Source organism: Crinia signifera, chromosome 12 (assembly GCF_055691185.1).
Source record: "Crinia signifera chromosome 12, ASM5569118v1, whole genome shotgun sequence".
NCBI classification, from domain to species: domain Eukaryota; kingdom Metazoa; phylum Chordata; class Amphibia; order Anura; family Myobatrachidae; genus Crinia; species Crinia signifera.
In genome coordinates this window covers 84651381-84677795 of record NC_139228.1, presented here as the reverse complement: position 1 = coordinate 84677795, position 26415 = coordinate 84651381, and the positions used below count along the sequence as shown (strand labels likewise).

At 46.7% G+C, this 26415-nt stretch overlaps 1 protein-coding gene across 1 annotated transcript in view; it reads left to right on the top strand.

Annotated features, from left to right (window-relative positions):
* Positions 1-2790: 2790 nt before the first annotated feature.
* Positions 2791-26415, top strand: part of CHAC1 (ChaC glutathione specific gamma-glutamylcyclotransferase 1) — a 29740-nt gene continuing 6115 nt past the window's right edge. Inside the window, exon 1 of the mRNA XM_083166232.1 lies at positions 2791-3020. Within this exon, the coding sequence (XP_083022358.1) occupies positions 2961-3020 (60 nt within the window). The 5' untranslated portion in view covers positions 2791-2960. The remainder of the gene's footprint in view (positions 3021-26415) is intronic.

The window sequence follows — 26415 nt, the reverse complement described above, 5'->3', positions numbered from 1 at the left end:
TAATCCAGTGTATTCACTTCTTCTTGTAAGGTACACCTTGGTCCTGTCTGCTGGTACGGTACACCTTGGTCCTGTCTACTGGTACGGTACACCTTGGTCCCGTCTGCTTGTACGGTACACCTTGGTCCCGTCTGCTGGTACGGTACACCTTGGTCCCGTCTGCTGGTACGGTACACCTTGGTCCCGTCTGCTGGTACGGTACACCTTGGTCCTGTCTGCTGGTACGGTACACCTTGGTCCTGTCTGCTGGTACGGTACACCTTGGTCCTGTCTGCTGGTACGGTACACCTTGGTCCTGTCTGCTGGTACGGTACACCTTGGTCCTGTCTGCTGGTAAGGTACACCTTGGTCCTGTCTGCTGGTACGGTACACCTTGGTCCTGTCTGCTGGTACGGTACACCTTGGTCCTGTCTGCTGGTACGGTACACCTTGGTCCTGTCTGCTGGTACGGTACACCTTGGTCCTGTCTGCTGGTACGGTACACCTTGGTCCTGTCTGCTGGTACGGTACACCTTGGTCCTGTCTGCTGGTACGGTACACCTTGGTCCTGTCTGCTGGTACGGTACACCTTGGTCCTGTCTGCTGGTACGGTACACCTTGGTCCTGTCTGCTGGTGAGGTACACCTTGGTCCTGCCTGCTGGTGAGGTACACCTTGGTCCTGCCTGCTGGTAAGGTACACCTTGGTTCTGCCTGCTGGTACGGTACACCTTGGTCCTGTCTGCTGGTACGGTACACCTTGGTCCTGTCTGCTGGTACGGTACACCTTGGTCCTGTCTGCTGATACGGTACACCTTGGTCCTGTCTGCTGGTAAGGTACACCTTGGTCCTGTCTGCTGATACGGTACACCTTGGTCCTGTCTGCTGATAAGGTACACCTTGGTCCTGTCTGCTGGTATGGTACACCTTGGTCCTGTCTGCTGGTACGGTACACCTTGGTCCTGTCTGCTGGTATGGTATATCTTGGTCCTGTCTGCTGGTAATGTACACCTTGGTCCAAGAAATAATATAACCAACAGTGGATAATAATATAAGATAATTCAGGCAGGTAATTCTTGGAAGACAAGACAAGGATCAGATGACTTGGATTTGAAGAATAAGAAGATGATATACCTTGGATGATTGACGATTGGATGAAAGAAGATTGGATGATTGGAGATTGGATGAGGAGATTGGATGATTGCAGATTGGATGAGACCCAGAACCAGAATCAGATCAGGAGGGTATTGAGATGAACCAGGGAAGATCCAGAAAGGAGGACAAGTACTCCGGTGTCGGCCTCCTGACAGCCAGACTGCCATGCCTACATTTCAATCCATGCTGCCACTCACAGTGGTACAACACCACCACCACCTGCCCAACCAGGACCCCAGCGGACACATGCCAGCCGCATGGACTGGTGAGTATTGGTGAGTATTAGCTTCTCACCACCGACCTAGCTTCTCAAACGCCAACCTAGCTTCTCACCGCCGACCTAGCTTCTCACCGCCGACCTAGCTTCTCACCGCCGACCTAGCTTCCCACCGCCGACCTAGCTTCTCACCGCCGACCTAGCTTCTCACCGCCGACCTAGCTTCTCACCACCGACCTAGCTTCTCAACCCCGACCTAGCTTCTCAACGCTGACCTAGCTTCTCAACCCCGACCTAGCTTCCCCGACCCAAGAGACACATGTGTGATCTAGCCAGAACACATATCCCAAGTGCTTGGGGGATTCTTATCTGGTCGTGGTCACTGCTTCCTCTTGACAGTAATTGCTGTTCCTTATATGTGCCTGTTTTGTGTGTATTAGTGGTACTTGCATTTATATCTATTGTAATAATGTCTCTATACCATGTATAAGCTGTATTGTACTATTCTATAGTATATATATATATATATATATATATATATATATATATATATATATATATATATATATATAATGTATTGCTTGCTACACTGTGCCCCCCCTTCGACTTCTTCAATATATAAGGCACGGGGTCAGATCCGTGATCTCCATTTAACCAATGTCTGCGTGTATTATTTCATTCTAATCAAACGGGCGGCCCGGCCCAGTTTCAGCTCTGATCTGTATCAGTGGGTACTACGATTAATGTAATTGGTGAACTGTTCATGTACTTAAGGTTATATAGAGATATTCAATCCATAAACTCTGATTGAGAGTCTCATTCGCAGATGCATCTGTATAGCACGTTTAAGTAACTGCATTGGACATCCAATATTTAAAGTGTAAAAGGATTATTTCTAGTAAATCAGTGACCAGGCTAATCTTGTAAGGAATCTGTACAATATAGCCAGAAGCTTCTATTCATATGTAAATGTGGTTTACAGCCCTTCCCATTGTCTGTGAATGGGGAAGCTATCACACACTGCACTAAGCCCTGCTGAAATCACTGTGGCAACCTGCTGTTGCTAGGGTTAACTGGTTGCATGGTTTAGAAGGTAACACATACAGTATGATTATTACATTATCCACTGGTTTATTAAAATATCAGTTTTAATAGTGCTAAGAGCTGTCCAGTCAACAATAGCCTTTACTTTTCCAGGATCCGGTATCGGTATCCTCTTCAGAGTTGTTCAACAAGGTCAGCAGGGCTACCGTGTTTACCAAATTCTTGGCGATGCCTCTGTAATGCTACTGCTGTCTTTCAGCAATTTGTTAATGAAATCTTTCAAAACCTGCTGTATTCGTCCCTGGTGGTCTATTTGGATGACATCCTTATCGTTTAAGCCTCGGTAGTCGATGCATGTTTTTTAAGATCCATCTTTTTTCTTGACAAAAAAGAAGCCTGCTCCTTCTGGTGATAAACCCTTTTTGTAAGTTCTCTTATCTCCGGGAGAGACAGAGGGTAGATACGACCTCTGGGAGGAGTTTTCCGGGGAATTAACGCGATGGGGCAAGGAAGACTATCGGCCCCGCCTTTGCTGAAGACATCTGAGACTGGGAGACAAGGGAGACGATGACGAAGAAGAAGATATGGACAAAGACGAAGATGCAGAAGGATGAACTTGCTGCAGAGGTATTGTTCGGTATACGCAGGAGGAACTGTACTGTGGAGGTAATGAAGACAAGGGAGACGATGACGAAGAAGAAGATATGGACCAAATTTGGTGTAACCTGCATCAAATGTGGAACCTGCACCACCAAATTTGAAACCTGCACCACCAAATTTGGAACCTGCACCAAATTTGGTTATCAGCACCAAATTTGGTTATCAATACCAAATTTGGAACCTGCACCGAATTTGGTATCTGCGCCGAATTTGGTGTTTACACCAAATTTGGTGATGCAGGTTCCAAATTTGGTGGTGCAGGTTCCAAATTTGATGCAGGTTCCAAATTTGGTGCAGATACCAAATTTGATGCAGGTTCCAAATTTGGTGCAGATACCAAATTTGGTGCAGGTTCCAAATTTGGTGCTGATAACCACATTTGGTGCAGGTTCCAAATTTGGTGTGGATACCAAATTTGATGCAGGTTCCATATTTGGTGCAGGTTCCAAATTTGGTGCAGATACCAAATTTGGTGCAGGTTCCAAATTTGGTGCTCATAACCACATTTGGTGCAGGTTCCAAATTTGGTGTGGATACCAAATTTGGTGCAGGTTCCAAATTTGGTGGTGCAGGTTCCAAATTTGATGCAGGTTCCAAATTTGGTGCAGGTTATCAGCACCAAATTTGGAACCTGCACCAAATTTGGTATCTGCGCCGAATTTGGGGTTTGCACCAAATTTGGAACCTGCACCAAATTTGGTGCAGGTTCCAAATTTCCAAATTTGGTGCAGGTTCCAAATTTCCAAATTTGGTGCACCAAATTTGGAACCTGCACCACCAAATTTGGAACCTGCACCACCAAATTTGGAACCTGCACCACCAAATTTTGAACCTGCATCACCTAATTTGGAACCTGCACCAAATTTGGAACCTGGGCTAAATTTGGAACCTGCACCAAATTTGGTTATCAGCACCAAATTTGGAACCTGCACCGAATTTGGTATCTGCGCTGAATTTGGTGTTTGCATCAAATTTGGAACCTGCACCAAATTTGGTATCTGCACCAAATTGGGAACCTGCACCAAATTGGGAACCTGCATCAAATTTGGAACCTGCACCACCAAATTTGAAACCTGAGCCAAATTTGGAACCTGCACCAAATTTGGTATCTGCACCAAATTTGGTTATCAGCACCAAATTTGGAACCTGCACCGAATTTGGAACCTGCACCAAATTTGGAACCTGCACCAAATTTGATACCTGCACCAAATTTGTTATCTGCACCAAATTTGGAACCTGCAGCAAATTTGGAACCTGGCATCTGCAAGTTCGGTGCAGATTCCAAATTCGGTGCAGGTTCCAAGGGGGAGATTCGCTAAGAATCTCCGCCCCCCTTCACTGCCCATCACAATTATAATTATCGCATATGTTATAACATATGCGTTAATTATAGCAAAGGACAGCTCTTGCGTTAGGAGCTGTCCTTTGCGGGGAGAGTCGCCGGGTCCCAGCAGGTCCCGGCGGCTCCACCCTCCCTCCCACACCCGGCACTGCTGCTGCTGCACCGGGCTCTCCTCCTCCCTGCACCCGGAAGAGGATCAGTGCAGGGAGGAGGTCACAGGTCCGGGCAGCACAGCTCTGTGTTGCCCGGACACAGGTGAGGGGGGAGGGGGCGATGCGGGGCAGCGGGGGTCCGTGCAGGGCGGCGGGGGGTCATTGCGGGGCAGCGGTGGGATGCGGTAGAAGCCCATTGGCTTCTATAGGGCATCGCCAGATTTTTCTGGCAATGGCCCCTGCCGCGGTAACCAGGCGGGGGATGCTTAGAGAATTTCCCCCCCAAATTTGGTGCAGGTTCCTGTACTTACTTACTTTGGAACCTGCACCAAATTTGGAACCTGCACCAAATTTGGAACCTGCACTGAATCTGGTATCTGTGCCGAATCTGCACCAAATCTGGTATCTGCTCCCAATCAGCACCGAATTTGGTATGTGGCCCGGATTTGGTATCTGCACCAAATTTGGAACCAGCACCAAATTTGGTATCTGCACTGAATCTGGTATCTGCACAAAATTTGGTATATGTGCCGAATCTGGTATCAGCGGATTCTGAACCGAATTTTGTATCTGCACGAGTCACCTAGGTAGGAACTTTGTGGGCACCAGAGCCTGCTCCACCTGTATCATAACAGGGCACCAGAGCCTGCTCCACATGTATCATAATAACAGGACACCAGAGCCTGCTCCACATGTATCATACAGGACTCCAGAGCCTGCTCCACATGTATCATATCGGACATTAGAGTCTGCTCCACATGTATCATAATAACAGGACACCAGAGCCTGCTCCACCTGTATCATAGTAGCACACCAGAGCCTCCTCCACATGTATCATAATAACAGGACACCAGAGCCTGCTCCACCTGTATCATAGTAGCACACCAGAGTATACTCCCCCTGCGCTATAATAACAGGACTGTGGATTCGGCAGCACATGTATTACAGTAACATTACACCACACTTGAGGTGACATGGAGGGGACAGTCACACACACACATCACAGTCACACACATCACAGTCACACACATCACAATGGTGGCCTCCTATCACAGTACCACATAAAGGTGGCCTCCTATCACAGTACCACACAATGGTGGCCTCCTATCACAGTACCACACAATGGTGGGTTCCTATCACAGTACCACATAAAGGTGGCCTCCTATCACAGTACCACACAATGGTGGCCTCCTATCATAGTACCACACAATGGTGGCCTCCTATCACAGTACCACACAATGGTGGCCTCCTATCACAGTACCACATAAAGGTGGCCTCCTATCACAGTACCACACAATGGTGGCCTCCTATCACAGTACCACGCAATGGTGGCCTCCTATCACAGTACCACGCAATGGTGGCCTCCTATCACAGTACCATGCAATGGTGGTCTCCTATCACAGTACCACGCAATGGTGGCCTCCTATCACAGTACCACACAGAGGTAGCCTCCTATCACAGTACCACACAAAGGTGGCATCCTATCACAGTACCACACAGAGGTAGCCTCCTATCACAGTACCACACAAAGGTGGCCTCCTATCATAGTACCACACAATGGTGGCCTCCTATCACAGTACCACGCAATGGTGGCCTCCTATCACAGTACCAAGCAATGGTGGCCTCCGATCACAGTACCACGCAATGGTGGCCTCCTATCACAGTACCACGCAATGGTGGCCTCCTATCACAGTACCACACAATGGTGGCCTCCTATCACAGTACCACGCAATGGTGGCCTCCTATCACAGTACCACGCAATGGTAACCTCCTATCACAGTACCACCCAATGGTGGCCTCCTATCACAGTACCATGCAATGGTGGCCTCCTATCACAGTACCACGCAATGGTGGCCTCCTATCACAGTACCACACAGAGATGGCCTCCTATCACAGTACCACACACAGGTGGCCTCCTATCACAGTACCACACAATGGTGGCCTCCTATCACCGTACCACGCAATGGTGGCCTCCTATCACAGTACCACGCAATGGTGGCCTCCTATCACAGTACCACATAAAGATGGCCTCCTATCACAGTACCACATAAAGATGGCATCCTATTACAGTACTACACACAGGTGGCATCCTATCACAGTACCACAAAAAGGTGGCATCCTATCACAGTACCACACACAGGTGGCCTCCTATCACAGTACCACACACAGGTGGCCTCCTATCACAGTACCACGCAATGGTGGCCTCCTATCACAGTACCACATAAAGGTGGCCTCCTATCACAGTACCACACAATGGTGGCCTCCTATCATAGTACCACACAATGGTGGCCTCCTATCACAGTACCACACAATGGTGGCCTCCTATCACAGTACCACCTAAAGGTGGCCTCCTATCACAGTACCACACAATGGTGGCCTCCTATCACCGTACCATGCAATGGTGGCCTCCTATCACAGTACCACGCAATGGTGGCCTCCTATCACAGTACCACGCAATGGTGGCCTCCTATCACAGTACCACATAAAGATGGCCTCCTATCACAGTACCACATAAAGATAGCATCCTATCACAGTACCACACACAGGTGGCCTCCTATCACAGTACCACGCAATGGTGGCCTCCTATCACAGTACCAAGCAATGGTGGCCTCCGATCACAGTACCATGCAATGGTGGCTTCCTATCACAGTACCAAGCAATGGTGGCCTCCTATCACAGTACCACGCAATGGTGGCCTCCTATCACAGTACCACACAATGGAGGCCTCCTATCACAGTACCACGCAATGGTGGCCTCCTATCACAGTACCACGCAATGGTGGCCTCCTATCACAGTACCACCCAATGGTGGCCTCCTATCACAGTACCAAGCAATGGTGGCCTCCTATCACAGTACCACGCAATGGTGGCCTCCTATCACAGTACCACACAGAGATGGCCTCCTATCACAGTACCACACACAGGTGGCCTCCTATCACAGTACCACGCAATGGTGGCCTCCTATTACCGTACCACGCAATGGTGGCCTCCTATCACAGTACCATGCAATGGTGGCCTCCTATCACAGTACCACATAAAGATGGCCTCCTATCACAGTACCACATAAAGATGGCATCCTATCACAGTACCACACACAGGTGGCATCGTATCACAGTACCACATAAAGGTGGCATCCTATCACGGTACCACACACAGGTGGCCTCCTATCACAGTACCACACACAGGTGGCCTCCTATCACAGTACCACGCAATGGTGGCCTCCTATCACAGTACCACATAAAGGTGGCCTCCTATCACTGTACCACACAATGGTGGCCTCCTATCATAGTACCACACAATGGTGGCCTCCTATCACAGTACCACACAATGGTGGCCTCCTATCACAGTACCACCTAAAGGTGGCCTCCTATCACAGTACCACACAATGGTGGCCTCCTATCACCGTACCACGCAATGGTGGCCTCCTATCACAGTACCACGCAATTTTGGCCTCCTATCACAGTACCACGCAATGGTGGCCTCCTATCACAGTACCACATAAAGATGGCCTCCTATCACAGTACCACATAAAGATGGCATCCTATCACAGTACCACACACAGGTGGCATCCTATCACAGTACCACATAAAGGTGGCATCCTATCACAGTACCACGCAATGGTGGCCTCCTATCACAGTACCACGCAATGGTGGCCTCCTATCACAGTACCACGCAATGGTGGCCTCCTATCACAGTACCACGCAATGGTGGCCTCCTATCACAGTACCACGCAATGGTGGCCTCCTATCACAGTACCACGCAATGGTGGCCTCCTACCACAGTACCACGCAATGGTGGCCTCCTGTCACAGTACCATGCAAAGGTGGCCTCCTATCAGACTACAGACTAGAAGTTAAGGGGCACACTTCGATTTTGATAGGTTTTCGGTTAGAATTTGTTTATAGAAGCAACATCGAAACTAAATGAAATGGTTTTTATGATGCTTTCGATCTGCATTCGATTCAATGCGCACTCCCGTTTTCTCTATATCGAAAAGAATAATAGACTATGCAGGCAAGGAACTATCGAATTCGATCCAGTAAATTGAATGTGTACACTGTGCCTTGAATGTAAATCGAATTTTATATCGAAGTTGATATCGAATGCAAAAGTACAGATCTAATGCTAAATTGAATGGAAAGATCTAATGCCAAATCTAATGGAACATCGAATCAAACATCGAATCTAAAGCAAATTGAAGCATGTGTACACACTATTAGACAGATTTGATGTCACCTTCATGCCACTCCCTAGAACGGATTGGCCTCAATGATGTTCCAGCGTGTACATGAGCAACGATATATCACCTGCGTACAAGCGATGTCAAATATTGTTCAGTTGTTAGCAAGATTGAGGTGTGTGTACTGAATTAGGTTAGTTCTGCGGAAATTGGCAGTAAAGTTGGAACGGCTAGTGGGTTAGCGTTAGAGTGTGCGCAGCTTTACAGCATTTCGGACTAGTCTGTAGGCGTTCGTTTGAGTGATTTAGGATTAGGGGATTGAAGGGTGAATTGAATGTATAGTCTGAACCTAAATAACTGTTGAACCACGAATGACTTATCTAGTGTTGATACATATAACATTTCCAGGAATGGAATAGAACAATACTATAGGTTTACTCATGTTTGAGTCTTCCCTAACACGTTATGTAATGTTTACGGTACTGCGTGTTACTGAGTGAATCATTTACTCCTATGTTTTTTGTACCTGAGGAATTGGTGACGCATCAGTCATTATAAAAGTCAGTGCACCAAAATGAAAGAGTCTCCAAATCTGCTTGGTATGCAAATGATTATTTATATTGTGACGTCGGTTGTTGGAAGAATGTAAATATATTATATATTATATATAAACCTGTTATGTCTACATCCATAGTTACATTTGTTGTCTACATATATCCACACCGCTAAGACCATATACATCAGGACCGGTATCTGCAGGGGCGGATCCAGGATAAAATGACAGGGGGGCACCATGATAAAAGAGGGTTTAGGTGGGGGAGGGGCGGTGTTAGCAGTGCCAGTGTACATGCTAAGAGAGCGGCAGAGAGAGGGTGGGAATGGGATGAAAAATAGGCCCTGGCATTTAAAGTACGCAGGCCCACCATGGCGACAAAAGCGAAGGATGTAGTTGTGCGCACGCCGAAGGCGTGCTCCGGAAAAGGGGTTGTGCCCACTCAACAGGGGGCGTGTCCTTGAGTGTAGTGTACAACACCATATACAACTTCTACACATTATGCAACAAAATACTAGACCCCATTATACTTGCCCATTATGGAATGAGCCAAAATTCACATAATGCCACACGAATTGAGCCAAAATTTACATAATGCCACACGGATTGAGCCAAAATTCACATAATGCCAAATGGATTGAGCCAAAATTCACATAATGCCACACGGATTGAGCCAAAATTCACATAATGCCACACGGATCGAACCAAAATTCACATAATGCCACACGGATTGAGCCAAAATTCACATAATGCCACATGGATTGAGCCAAAATTCACATAATGCCACACGGATTGAGCCAAAATTCACATAATGCCACACGGATTGAGCCAAAATTCACATAATGCCACACGGATTGAGCCAAAATTCACATAATGCCACACGGATTGAGCCAAAATTCACATAATGCCACACGGATTGAGCCAAAATTCACATAATGCCACACGGATTGAGCCAGAATTCACATAATGCCACACGGATTGAGACAGAATTCACATAATGCCACACGGATTGAGCCAAAATTCACATAATGCCACACGGATTGAGCCAAAATTCACATAATGCCACACGGATTGAGCCAAAATTCACATAATGCCACACGGATTGAGCCAGAATTCACATAATGCCACACGGATTGAGCCAGAATTCACATAATGCCACACAGATTAAGCCAAAATTCACAATACGCTTCATAAACAGGGACATTGTCCACCAAAGGCGCGCATTAAACATTTACACCATAATGTCCATTACACGTTAAGTTACACGCCATTATGTCCATTATGTATTATGTCAAACACCATAATGCCTATTAAAAATTATGCTACAGTACATAAGTGCTGCTTATCTACATGCTCATTGCCAAGGGTTTCATGCTCATTGTCAGAGGTTCCATGCTTGTTGCCATGTGGGATTACATGCTCATTGCCAAGGGGGAATACATGCTCGCAGTAAATGGGGGACAGCTGCCGCCAGGCAGAAGTGATAGTTACTGACAGTGGCAGAGCCTGGCTTTATTACCACAGGGACAGCGGTTATTACTACAGGGACAATGGATATTACTACAGGGACAGCAGATATCACTACAGGGACAGCGGATATCACTACAGGGACAGCGGTTATTATTACTACAGGGACAGCGGTTATTATTACTACAGGGACAGCGGATATCACTGCAGGGACAGCGGTTATTACCACAGAGATAGTGGTTATTACCACAGAGATAGTGGTTATCACTACAGGGACAGCGGTTATTATCACTACAGGGACAGCGGTTATTATCACTACAGGGACAGCGGATATCACTACAGGGACAGCGGATATCACCACAATGACAGCGGTTATCACTACAGGGATAGCGGATATCACTGCAAGGACAGGGGTTATCACTACAGGGACAGCGGTTATTACCACATAGATAGTGGTTATCACTGCAGGGACAGCAGTTATCACTACAGGGACAGCGGACCACACTACAGGGACAGCAGATATCACTACAGGGACAGCGGATATCACTGCAGGGCCAGCGGATATCACTGCAGGGACAGCGGTTATCACTACAGGGACAGCGGACCACACTACAGGGACAGCAGTTATCACTACAGGGACAGCGGTTATTATTACTACAGGGCCAGCGGATATCACTACAGGGCCAGCGGATATCACTACAGGGACAGCGGATATCACTACAGGGACAGCGGATATCACTACAGGGCCAGCGGATATCACTACAGGGCCAGCGGTTATTATTACTACAGGGACAGCAGTTATCACTACAGGGCCAGCGGATATCACTACAGGGCCAGCGGATATCACTACAGGGCCAGCGGATATCACTACAGGGCCAGCGGATATCACTACAGGGACAGCGGATATCACTACAGGGCCAGCGGATATCACTACAGGGCCAGTGGATATCACTACAGGGACAGCGGATATCACTACAGGGACAGCGGTTATTAGTACAGAGGCAGCGGTTATGTGCTATTTGCATTACTTACAAACATGAATCAGGCCATTATACAATGACCTCTATCCGGATATACAGCGGCACTATGATATCAATGATGGACAGTTATCATTCATATTTTTGGATCTCTTAGCCACACATGTCACAACAGGAAGATCTATTGGCTTGGATAGGAATGACTGTTCCAGCATTATGTAATGTGAATATTGGTATTTTCGTTTGATGGCTGGAATTTATTTATTTACATGCAGGGCTTTTTTATCTATCCATATTTTACTGTCAATCTGGCTGTTGCTATTATTTTTGTTGCTTTTAAACCTTTATATATATTGGGGGTTTTTTATACAGGGATTTTAAAAAGTCACTCCACAGTGATTGTGTGCTAAGCAGTGGTGTAACTATAAATTTTGCTCCCCCCTGCGCAAAAACTTTCTGCCCCCCCCCCCCTTCATAATGCACCTTGCACTATATGTGGCTCCATACTCTACCGCCCTGCTGCCGCTCAGCTCCCCCTGTCACTCAGCACAGCAGGGAGCCGGGAGCGCAGAGCAGTGCTGCAGATCAGATCTCTCTTATGCATCCGATCTGCAGCACTGCACATCCCGCTCCCTGCTGTGCTAGTGACAGCTGAGCCGGCGCTGCTTGGCAGTGCAGGGGGAGACGAGCGGCAGCAGGGGGGCCCTAAATCCGGCTCTAGGGTATGGAGCGGAGCCACCTGTGACTTCTTCTAGGAGGGAAGGGGAGGAAGGTCCCGGGCAGAGGAGGGGGAGGAGATAGCCACCGGAGGGGACACAAGTAATCACAGGCTACAGACCGTCACCTCACAGAGCGGATGTGAGAGGCGGAGTGGAGGGGTCGTGGAGTTCCTGCTGCCGGCACCGCTGACTGACAGCTTGGGACAGCGCCTCCGAGTCCCTGCACTGCAGTTTTTTTGCCCGGCTGTGTGCTTCCTGCAGACCCAACGGGGTATGCAGGTGTCGGCGCCCCCGCTGCCGCCTGCTCCCCCAAGCGGCAGCGGGGGCTGCCTTACGATAGCTACGCCACTGGTGCTAAGCAAGTCTCCCTGCATATAGGGCCTTATTCAGATCTGAGCTCAGTACAAATTTGTTTGGAAAATGGGCAAAACCATGTGCACTGCAGGTGGGGCAGATGTAACATGTGCGAAGAGAGTTAAATTTGGGCGGACAAAATAAAAGTCAGTCTTGATTGACTTTTATTTGCAAACAGAAGAGAAATCATTCACTGGCAAGTGACCATCAAATGATTTCTCTTCCATTCGGCCGCATGCTAGCGGCACGGGGGGAAGCAAGTTGTTGGGGGCGGAGTTTATCTGACCACCAGGCTGCGATATATGCAGCCTAACAAACAGGTCTGAATCAGGCCCTTTGTTCCCAAGGTCTGCACATTTTCCCTAAATCATACTATTGATAACTAGGATCATGTCGATTGCTGTAGGACTTGCTGCGCTTATCGCCATTGAGGGGGCGTGTCACATTCTGTCAAAAGGGCGTGTCTAGCTCCATATATGGGCGTGTCTATGCTTTAATGCATGTTGTTGCGAGATATTTCTATATAACATTAGTAATTACATATCTTGGGAAGTATTGATCATGGTTCATTTTATTTATGAATTTTATCATCACTTTTTATACAAAAATATATCATATAAAAACAATATACAAAAAATTAAATAACATAAACTTTTGATCATAAACATCATTTCCATATATTCTGGATTTTATTACATATCTTGAACTTTATTCTTTATTTACAAACTCATATACAGTATATACTTTGTGTACAAGCTTTTATGCTTCAAAATGAATTTCATCATCACTTTATTGGCCAGTATTCAATGCCGCCATTTTTTTCAGCGAATCTGGCAATTCGCCTGTTTTCTGGCAAATTTTCTCACAGTTTATCGAGGGGAGAGGGAAGGGTTTTTTGGGGGGATCCGCACACAGATTAATAATACCCTTGTTTTGGTTAATGTATAGGGTTTTATTTAATGAAAGAAGAGAGCCGCCATTTTTGGTAGTAAGGCGGGGGTGCTATCCGGGCAATATAGTTGGTAGACTGGTTTAAAGGAGAAAGAGAAGAAAATTGCGCAGTGGATGCACACCAAAAAGAATGTTTTATTTCATCATTTAAGACTTAACCTTTATTAATTGGTTTATTTTAAAATATTTAGATAAGAGCCAGATATCTGTGTTCTTTTATATGGCACTACAGGTCTGGGTCCACTCCGCTTTTTGTGAAATTGATAAGAAGTTAAAATTGGACATACAGGTCACACATACATATAAGGTGAAGTGCTTGTGCACTTTTGAAGTAAGAAAGTGTGTTGTTATAGTTTAAAAGGGTTTGCTAGACGTGTTACTGTGTTCTGTTGTTGCTGTATAGCAGTATTAGAGTTGGCAGTTCATGTGCCTTTACTCTCGGACACTAGGGTTGGGGTATAGGACAGTATATCATTAGATGAAATTGACATCAAATGTGCCAGTTTTATTTTTTCACTTTATTGTGTTTCTTTTGTTCACAATTATACGGTGGTGGTGTCACTTGGTATTTTATGGTGACACTGTAGCCTGGTGATAGGTGCCTTCTCAATAAAGGTTATGTTGGCACCTTGTGTGTTTGAGCACCTTTTCCCTCTCCGACCTTGGGTAGAGTCGGTATTGGGTTGGTGGAAAACTTCTAGATCCTTTGGGTTGCTCTTGTGAAATTGGAGGAAGTGTTTGGCTACTGGTGTCAACTTTTTAAATTTTCTTTGGTCATTGATCGAGTTCCTGATGGACCCTATGTGCTCTAATACACGGACTTTTAGTGCTCTGCTGGTTTTTCCCACATAGGATTTCCCACATGGGCAGCGGAGATGGTATACCACTCCTATGCTTGTGCACGTTATGTAGTCTGGTATTGTCCACTGTTTCCCAAATCTGTCTGTGTATCTCTTGGTATCTTCCATATACTGACAGGCCTTACATTTGCCACAGTTGTGAGAGCCTTGTCTCTTTGGTTTGATGCTGGGTTCTGCGAGGTGACTGTGCACTAGGTGGTCTTTAATGTTCTTTGATCTCCGCCAGCTCATCTGCACTTGATGCGGCAGGATATCTTTCAGATCTTTGTCCGTCTGGAGGATTGACCAGTGTCTTTGTAAGATGTTTCGAATTTCTGGTCCTTTTTCATTATAGGTCCCAATAAATCTAATTGGTTCCTCTTTTTCTTCACTTTTTTTGGGAGGAGTAAAGATTATCTCTGAATGCTGTCAACAGCTCTAATTGATTTTTTAATGAGTCTGTTGCTATATCCTCTTTCTGAGAATCTGCTGGCAAGTTCTGTTTGTCTGTTTCGGAATGTTTCGGGGTTTGAGCAGTTCCTTTTCAAACGTATGAGTTCCCCTTTTGGGACAGCTTTTATGGTGCTCGCCAGATGTGAGCTGGTTGCGTGTAGGATACTGTTCGTTGATGTTTCCTTGTGAAATATGTCCGTCTGGAGGTTTCCTTCACCATCTATTATGATGGTTAGGTCGAGGAAGTTAATTCTCTCCTGGCTTGCCTCGTATGTCAGTTTCAGATTCATATTGTTGCAGTTCAGTTTGAGGATAAATCGATCTAGATCTTGTTTAGTTCCCTCCCAAAGGATCAGTATGTCGTCTATATATCTTAGGAATATTAGGATATTATCCATGTATTCCTCGTATTGTTCTTGAAAGACGACTTCTCTCTCCCACCATCCCAGGTAGAGGTTAGCGTATGTGGGGGCACACGCTGTCCCCATTGCTGTAGCTCTAACCTGGAGATAGTGGGAGCCATCGCATGTAAAGAAATTTTTGGTTAGGATGAACCTTAGGGATTCAATCAGAAATTCATTGAATTCCTCATTCTGGTTCATTTCCAGAAAATATTTGGTTGCTGCGATACCTCTTTCGTGACTATATCCAACCACCAACCCAATACCGACTCTACCCAAGGTCGGAGAGGGAAAAGGTGCTCAAACACACAAGGTGCCAACATAACCTTTATTGAGAAGGCACCTATCACCAGGCTACAGTGTAACCATAAAATACCAAGTGACACCACCACCGTATAATTGTGAACAAAAGAAACACAATAAAGTGAAAAAATAAAACTGGCACATTTGATGTCAATTTCATCTAATGATATACTGTCCTATACCCCAACCCTAGTGTCCGAGAGTAAAGGCACATGAACTGCCAACTCTAATACTGCTATACAGCAACAACAGAACACAGTAACACGTCTAGCAAACACTTTTAAACTATAACAACACACTTTCTTACTTCAAAAGTGCACAAGCACTTCACCTTATATGTATGTGTGACCTGTATGTCCAATTTTAACTTCTTATCCATTTCACAAAAAGCGGAGTGGACCCAGACCTGTAGTTCTATATAAAAGAACACAGATATCTGTCTCTTCTCTGAATTTTCTCACAGAAAAGACAATTCGCCCTATTCAATGGACACAATTCGCTGCAAATGAAGAGGGAATGTCTGGCGATTCGCCTTTTGTGATTCTCCGTGATTCGTCGGTGGTTTTCAATGGGGTTTTCAGTGGAATTCGCAGAGAGTGTATTCAATGCTGAAGTGGAGAACTGCTTTCTCCAGTGATTTTTGCCAGGATTCTCCATTTTACATTCATCATCTTTTTTAGGTGAACTGGAATGTGATCTTTGAAAATAAAGCGTTTTTTATTTTTATTTTGGTGTAAAAAAATCAGATATTTTTTTCTGTGAAGGGGCATGCTATTTTTATTCATGTCCTTGCAGCACATGAATATATTTAAAAAAAAAATTATTTTTTTTTAACATTTTTTTTTATTTTTACACATTCACCAGCAGGGGGCCGAGCCGGGAGCCGCTCATTAATATTCATATATTCACTGCACACTGGTCCGATCATTACACATGCACGATCAGGACCAGTGTGTAGCGGCTCCCTAACACAGCCCCCTGCCAGCTCTGGGGGGCTCTCCCTGTGTCCCCCACAGCCCTCCTTCACCCCCACAGTGTCCGGCGCAGGCAGGGAGGCTTCCAACTCCCTGCCTGCAGCCGTCCTCCGGCTCCCTGCGGCATTCGCCGGGGGGTTAAAATTCGCCGCCAGGGGCAGCAAGCCCCTGAGGCGTTGAATAGGGGGTGAGGGAGCGCTGGCAGCGAATGTTGCAGCCCTCCGGAACCCGGCGATTGTGCAGCGAATCCAAAAGAAGGATTCGCTGCACAAGGGGAATTAAAGTATTGAATAGCTGCCATTGTATAAAAAGAAACAACATAACGTATAGAATAGTATGACTTTGAACATAAACATAATTTCCATATATTCTGGATTTTATTTCATATCTTGACGTTTATACTTCATTCACAAAATCATATATAAACTTTGTATACAAGCCTTTATTGCTTACCTTTAAGCCTACATTTAGGCCTATACACTTTGAAAGGAAAGATCCTTTATTCCCATTTATACCCTTTCATACTCATTTATACACATACTCCCCCAAACATTCCACATTCATACCACACTGGACACCATGTATACTTTATCCATTTGTCCATCCACCTTCCACTCACACACCAAATATATAAATTATACATCCTACCTAAAAATACACAGACCATCACCAACCTACTACCCGTCACCATTATACATGTAATCACTTATTCCAATACTCACAGGACTACACTCATTTTCAAACACTCCCCACCATCATACAACCATCCAACATTAATATAAGTAAACAGATATTATGTGCATGTAAGATGTATGGTATTGAAACTAACATTGCTGTCGACGTAATGGGGATTCTTGTTTCAACAATATATTCACTGGCTGCCTATAATATGGTGAATCATCTTCATCTTCACTGAGTCTCAAAGCCCGACATGACCAAGGCCCAAGGTACCCGTAGCAGCTTCTGATTCCACACTGTCCCACTCGATTACTGCGGTCTGTAGATGAAGGACTTTTAGCAGTACCTAGGATCTCCCGTAATTCATCTGGGGGTTGAGCTTTTAGCCATTCAGCTCTGACTCTATGGAACTCGCTTCCCCGCAGAGTTCAAGAGACCGCCACTCTAGAATCCTTCAAAAACAGACTCAAGACTTTCCTGTTTACTCAAGCATTTCTGTAATTTCCTTAAGTATTGTTTCTGAAACGCTTTTCTGCACTTCATTGTTCCTGTACTGTTTTATATTCATTCTGAGTAAGCGCCTTGAGTCCTATAGGAGAAAGAACATTATATAAATACAATTATTATTATTGTTGTTATTATCATTATCATTATTATCATCATTGGGACCGGGAATGGGTGGGCAGCTCTATGCTCCAGGTGTCTCAATGGCCAAAGTATGTGCCCGGTGCCAGCAAGGGATGTGGGGGGATTGCGGGCAGGGAGCCAGGAAAAAAAAAGGACACTACAAAAACTACCATTTTTTTAATATTTTGATTTTCGGATATACGGTTAAGGCAGTGGTTCCCAAACTGTGTGCCGTGGCTCCCTGGGGTGCCTTGGGACACTTTCAGGGGTGCCGCGGGTTGGTGGTCCAGGACCAATTCAAATTATATATGATCAATTATTTATGGACAAAACCAGTGCTGGTGGCTGCCAATCATAAAATATATGTACAATCAGAAGCAAATCCTGCCCTTTAAACCATAACTGAACCTAAAAAGCACATATAAACACAATCTACTTAATTGTATATATATTTTTTGGCGCCTAGGGGTGCCGTGGAAAAATTCTGATACTCTAGGGTGCCGTGATTCGAAAAAGATTGGGAACCCCTTGGTTAAGAGATACTCAACCTGTGTGTGTATGTATAAATGGGTTGGGATCATTTGGTCTACAGCATGATGGTCGACAGTCATTAGGTCGACACAATTAGGTCAACATGTTAAAAGGTCAACATGGGTCTAGGTCGACATGGGAAAATGTCGACATGGTTCTAGGTCGAAAGGTTATTAGTTCGACAGGTCGTTAGTTCGACAGGTCGTTAGTTCGACAGGTCATTAGTTCGACAATGTCTATGTCGACAGTGAAAAGGTCCCTCTCCTCATGTGCCTTTCTCAGAATATATAAACCACTGCCACCCTGATGATTGCTTCAGTGTCCTGTCCCCTGATGCAACTATCCATATTTACCATGTACTTGTCCTAAACTGTCTTGTACTGTAATTTGATATATGTTTTTGCTCCTAATTATGCTTTGTAAAGCGCTGCGGAATCTGTGTGCGCTATATAAGAAACTGTTAATAAATAATAAATAAATAAATATCACTGTTTTCTTACCTGATTGTCAACACAGTCGACATGGACACAGTTTCAAGTGCACCGCATCCCCTCGCATCGCTATGCGTCGGGCACGGTGTCTCGTTGCGCTCGGCACACTATTTTATTCTCCCACCACGCCCTAATGGATGGTAGGGCATGAAATACCGCCTGTTGGCTCATGTCGGCTCAAAAAAACAGTGAAAAACCCCATTTCGACCTTTTGACTGTCGACCTAGACATTGTCGAACTAATGACCTGTCAAACTAATGACCTTTCTACCTAGAACCATGTCAACCTTTTCCCATGTCGACCTAGACCCATGTCGACCTAATGACTGTCGACCATCATGCTGTAGACCAGTGGTCGCCAACCCGTCGCTCGCGAGCTACCGGTAGCTCGCTGCAGCGATCCGGGTGGCTCGACCACTCTGCCCTCGCCCGCAGGTCCATTATCTGCCACTGCAGCTTCCCTTTTCTCTTAGGGGAGGAGAGCGCATTGCGCGTCTCTCCTATCCCTCACTGTGCCGTCTGCCAATCAAAGCTCGTCGGCCGGCAGCCAATCAGGAGCCGGCCCGCGAGATTTGATTGGCGGATGACGCAGGTACATGGAAGTGAGGGGAAGGAGAGACGCATGGTGTGCTGCTCTCCTCCCCCCTGGGAAGGCAAGCAGCGGCGGCCCCGTACCCCAGTGAGGCACACAACTTCCCTCCTCTTTTCCTCCCTGAGAAGGCAAGCAGCAGCGGAGGCAGCCCTAGACATTGGTAAGGCACAAAACTTCCCTCCTCTTCTCCCTCCTGAGAAGGGAAGCAGCAGCGACGGCGACCCCAGACCCGGACTGTGGGGGCATATTTATTGCTGGTACTGTGGGGCATTGCTGGCACTGTGGGGCAAACTTGTTGCTGGCACTGTGGGGGCATTGCTGGCACTGTGGGGGCATACTTATTGCTGGCACTGTGGGGGCATATTTATTGCTGGCACTGTGGGGGCATTGCTGACACTGTGGGGACATACTTATTGCTGGCACTGTGGGGGCACATTTATTGCTGGCACTGTGGGGGCATTGCTGACACTGTGGGGCATACTTGTTGCTGGCACTGTGGGGGCATATTTATTGCTGGCACTGTGGGGGCATTGCTGGCACTGTGGGGGCATTGCTGGCACTGTGGAGCATACTTGTTGCTGGCACTGTGGGGGGCATTGCTGGCACTGTGGGGGCATACTTATTGCTGGCACTGTGGGGGGAATTGCTGGCACTGTGGGGGCATTGCTGGCACTGTGGGGGTATACTTGTTGCTGGCACTGTGGGGGCATACTTATTGCTGGTACTGTGGGGCATACATGTTACTGTCACTGTGGGGGCATACTTGTTGCTGGCACTGTGGGGGCATACTTATTGCTGGTACTGTGGGGCATACATGTTACTGTCACTGTGGGGGCATACTTGTTGCTGGCACTGTGGGGGCATACTTTTTGCTGGCACTGTGGGGGCATTGCTGGCACTGTGGGCGCATACCCAGTACCATGGGGTTATACCTGGCACCGTGGTGGCATTCCTGTTTCTGGCACTGTGGGGGCATACCTGGCACCATGGGAGAATATGTGTATCTGGCACTATTGGGAGCATATGTATATCTGGCACTGCACTATTGGGGGCATATGTGTATCACACCCCCATATTAATTGGACGCACCCCATGTGGCAACATCCAATTTTTGGTGCGCGCCTATGGCGCGCACACGCAGTTCTTCATGTGGTTTGGTGTGTCAGGAGCATTACAGTGTGTGGCATAATGTGTAAAGAGTATTATTTAGTTAATAGGTAGATATTTTTTAATTTTAGTAGCTCTTCGGGTGGTATATTTTGCCGCGAGTAGCTCACACGCCAAAAAAGGTTGGAGACCACTGCTGTAGACCAAATGACCGTATCCGGTATAAATGTATAAAGGGTGTCAGATATCTGCGAGGGGTCAGAACCTCTTTTAAACCTATTCACTTAAGGCTTTAAACACACATTAGTTTTGCAATATGTTGCAGTGTTCCATGAAGCTATTCAGTTGTTTATAAGAAACTTTCTAATGTTTAATGCAGTTGTGAAGTCCAGTATCCGCCTGCTTATACTAGTTGCATATTTTGACATGTAAAACTTCCCCGCCAGCAATATATGTTGCAAAACGTAAGGCGTACAAAACCTTAATGTCAGGATAAAGGCTAGAACAGAGCCCAGTAATAGTCACCTTTGCAGTCATTAGTTCATTTTATTCACACTTGTGAATTAATATTAACTGCGTTAATGTCCAGGCTGCGCCACTGAATCTCTCATTGTGCTGTGGTGCGTGGGCTTGAAACCAAATTGTGCTGAGTTTCCCTGAATCCTCGCACCGTTTTGGAACATTACCAATATTCCTTGGTGTAATTACGGCACGATATGAAAATACAGACGTAATAAAACGAATACTGAGGATCATAATGTACAAAACTGATAAGACGGGGCGATGAAATTAGAGCAAAGTTCAATTGGTTATTCACCCTTTCTATGCGATATATGATGGCACTGTCATCTCGTACAGATTCTTATTACAGACGGTGACTGTATTGTAAGAACATAGCTGCAGCTGTCAGGGTCTGTTATCAAATAAAGACTATTCAACCTCATCCTTGTCAAATCTATATACAGTATAAAAGACTAACTATTCCTCACCTCCTTGAGGTGTAGTACCCCCCACTGACCACTGGAGGCCACTTGACAGACGAAATTACTCCTTTGTGTGCTAAAAACCATCATAACCGAAGTGAAAGCAATTATTGCAGGGACACTGATCTGTTTCAGATTGCTGGATATGGAGAGAGAGAGAGCTTTGAAGACAGAGGTTGGAGGTAGGAGCAGACAGGGACGGGGGGGGGGGGAGATTTTGTGGGTGCCAATGGTTCCCAATGGTACCGGAGCTAGGAGCTTATTCATGTCTGTTCGTAAGGCCCGGTGCGTTGACACGCGGCCAATGTTTAGCTATGTGCATTTTTGCGGCCACGGCGAACAGAATTTTGCAGCTGCTGGGCAGAGGGGCATGGGGCGGCGGGGCAGCTCATTAGCATATGTAAACACCCAGGGGGAGGGGCATGGGGCGGCGGGGCAGCTCATTAGCATATGTAAACACCCAGTGGGAGGGGCATGGGGCGGCGGGGCAGCTCATTAGCATATGTAAACACCCAGTGGGAGGGGCATGGGGCGGCGGGGCCGCTCATTAGCATATGTAAACACCCAGTGTTTCATGGGCGTTCTCTCGCTAATGCGGCCATGACAGACATGTGGGGGGGTGCAGCTGAAATCACCGGATGTCAGCTGCCACCCACTTCCTTCCGAGCATACGCGCATATGTAAGGTCGCTCAGAACAACCTCACATATGCGTGCACCCTCCACATCTTTCGATGATCGGCGGCCATTGAAAGATGTGGGAGGGTCCCAGTGGCATGCGATGTTTAGGTAAATCATCCATTCGCAGCCAGTGAGAACGTTCGCGCCTTGAGATTGTTGGGCCGCCGTACCACCATTCATAAGGCGAGATCTGGTTCACTCACAAAGCTGCAAATTTGTACCCGAGCGAATGAACCAGAACAACCCCCTAGTTCCCAATAGGCAAATCATCCATAGATGGGGTTCCATGTAGAAGATTTCGCTCTTTTTTTGTGTAGTGCTCCAGAGAGGGACCCGAAGGATCCAGCTCTGATCCCCTGTGGCTTGTACATGTCCTCACAACACAAGAGACAGCTCTTATCTCATTAGAAGTTCTCTCCATTACATGAGAATCATATTTATTCATGGATACGGCATATGCATGCGATGTACGGCACTGTAGGGGCATATGTGTCTCTGGCACTGTGGGGGAATATCTGGCACTGTAGGGGAATATCTGGCACTGTAGGGGCATATGTGTCTCTGGCACTGTGGGGGAATATCTGGCACTGTAGGGGAATATCTGGCACTGTAGGGGCATATGTGTCTCTGGCACTGTGGGGGAATATCTGGCACTGTAGGGGAATATCTGGCACTGTAGGGGCATATGTGTCTCTGACACTGTGGGGGAATATCTGGCACTGTAGGGTAGGGATGCCAATCCCGGGGCATTTTTTGAATCCCGGGATTCGGGATTGAAAAATGCTCAATCCCGGGATTCCCGGGATCCCGGGATTGGCTTCCCTACCTGCACTGCACATTAGACTTCCCCATTCTCCTCCATTAGAACTGATCTTCCACCTACATAAATGATAGGAATGATGGCATGCATCACACTGTTAATCCTTGCATGTACTGCCAGCCGGCCTATCCCTTCCATCGGAGAATGGACACTGGGAAATTAAGTCTTATTGCAACAGGCTGCTATCTGGTGGGATCAGGAGGGTGGAAGAAGTCCCTGTGGAGTGTAAAGCATAGCACATGATTCTGTGCTGTCCTACAGATCATGCCATTCACAATGTAGAGAGCAGAGCATACAAAGGGTCACACACAGGGTCACACACACTATCACACTGCATGTAAACTACATTCTGCACATGCGGTCATGCACCTCCTGTTACCTGACCGTGCAGTGTCAAGACTGTCATCACGTACAGCAGTCACATCATGTATCACAGTGACCTGATGTACGAGTGGGCGGATGGGAGGGCTGCTCTCTTGCCGGGTTGGTACTGCCGTCTCCTACCGCGGGATGGCCGGGAGCCGGAGAGGCTGGGTGGGCGGGTGGACGGCTGAGGCGGGATGTGCGTGTGTGGCTGTGCCCTGCGCAGCGTGACCTCATCACGCTGCTCAGTGCTGCACTGCCGGCCGGGTAAGGGAGAAGCCGGGCAGCGTCTGAGTGCTCAGACGCTGCCCGGTATTAGACTGCGCATGCGCAGTCTAATCCCGAAATCCCGGGATTGGACACGCCAATCCCGGGATTGAAATCCCGGCGTTTTGGGGTCCAAATCCCGGGATCCCGCCGATCCCGATCCCGGGATTGGCCACCCTACTGTAGGGGAATATCTGGCACTGTAGGGGCATATGTGTCTCTGGCACTGTGGGGGAATATCTGGCACTGTAGGGGAATATCTGGCACTGTAGGGGCATATGTGTCTCTGGCACTGTGGGGGAATATCTGGCACTGTAGGGGAATATCTGGCACTGTAGGGGCATATGTGTCTCTGACACTGTGGGGGAATATCTGGCACTGTAGGGGAATATCTGGCACTGTAGGGGCATATGTGTCTCTGGCACTGTGGGGGAATATCTGGCACTGTAGGGGAATATCTGGCACTGTAGGGGCATATGTGTCTCTGGCACTGTGGGGGAATATCTGGCACTGTAGGGGAATATCTGGCACTGTGGGGGAATATCTGGCACTGTGGGGGCATATGTGTCTCTGGCACTGTAGGGGCATATGTGTCTCTGGCACTGTGGGGGCATATGTGTATTTGGCACTGTGGCGGAATATCTGGCACTGTGGGGGCAAATCTGGCACTGTGGACATCACATTGTGCGGTGTAATGGGCATCATGGTATGGGGCATAATGGGCATTACGGTGTGGGGAGCATTGGGTAGTTGCCATCACAGTATGGGGTGTAATGGGCATCTAGGTGTGCAGCATAATGTGTAATTAGCATCACAATGTGCAATCTGCAGGTGCACAATACAATCATGGTACAGGCCACGCCCCCTTATGATAGGTCACACGCCTAATTTTTCAGCGCGACTCTGGCGCGCACAAGCATTCCGTCTTCAAGAAAGTTGGGGGGGGGGTGGGTATGGGCCAGTGCTCTCGACTTGCCCCCTAGGCTAAAAGTTGCCAGCTAGCCCCTGCATACCGCCCTTTGGGCCTGATTCAGGATGAGCTGTAATTTAGTGAAGTTTTGCAAAATAATAATGGTACTTGTTACCTAGCACGGCGCCCATCGCATCGTATACCATAAGCATTACAATGGTATGCAATGCGATGTGACGCGATGGCACCCGATGGTATACGATTTAAAATTGTATAAGCACCCTAATGGGTGATTTCAATGTTAAATGGGCTCCCTATAAGATTATTAATTGTATAAGCACCGTAATGGGTGCTTACAATGTTAAAAGCACCCGCACGCCATCCCCAGTATCAACGCGAACCTGAAGCATGGCGAGTGCAACGACCTTTTCATACCCCCACTATCCACGTTGCTGTAGAGTTGATGTTAGATAGTGTGGCGAGCGAGGGGACGCGGAATGCATGTAAAGTAATACGCGTCCGCTCGCCACGCTTTGGGCTCAGTGTGTATGGACCTTAAGACAAATCATTCAATTATCCATTAGATGATCAATTGTGGGTCTTAGAACAAATGCAATACTTAAGGCTGCTCCCAGTGGCAATCTGGAAATTGCCCAGTTATAAATAGAAATAGGGATTTAATCTATACAATTTAATCAAAACATAAATATTTTTGTATATTTATATGAGAGAGCACCACACAATTGTTACTACCAAAAACGAATTTATTAAAAATATTAAGCAATATTTAATAGTAATAAAAAGAATTATACAATAAAACACAATTCAAAACAAAAAGAATACAATTAGTACTGGAAATGTCCTTAATGAATGAATCTAAAACAGCATTCGCTATACCCAATTCCGGAATATTTTTGGAATATATTGAGGGAAGCACCTTTCTTTAGAATAGTTTGAGCTTAATTAGATGATATCAGCATTTGCTGACTTTTTAGGAAATCAAAAAAGTATTTAGATATCGCTGAAAAAAATTATTTGCAGGAGTATAAATAAATATAGATATCACTGTGCAAACTTGAACGGATTATCAGCAGGTAAGAAGGACACGGCTGGAAGTAATTGATTCTACCTTAGCGGCTGGAGCAGTCAGTAGCGGCAATGATTGAGAAACCGCCGGCCACTCTAGCCCTTTTGTGCACCAGACAGATGTTCGGCACAATGATTAGAAATAAGTGTGGAGTGCCCGCACCTCTACCGCACCCTTCCCCTTGGAAGTGCCTGCTGAGCAAAGAGCGCCCTCCAGTGGCTGGCGCTCTAGGCAGCTGCCTAAAGCTGCCTAATGGTAGCGCCGGCCCCGGGGGCCCATAGCTGAGAGGGGCCACCTTCCCTTTCACAGTTACCTGTGTCTGTTTTCCATGTTTAGGAACAAATAGTCAATTGTTATTTGCTCCCAAAAAGTTCCAGATTTTAATTCCAAACAGCCAGAATGGAAAAATAATCTCATAGTGTGTATGGGTTCAGTGGCGTAACTAGAAATTTTTCTCCCCCCTACCATTTTTGGTAAAACAACACACTGACACGTAAAATATATTAATATCCCAACATGACCCTCTCCACGAGGGACACAATGCTCTTTCCCTGGACTTCCCTG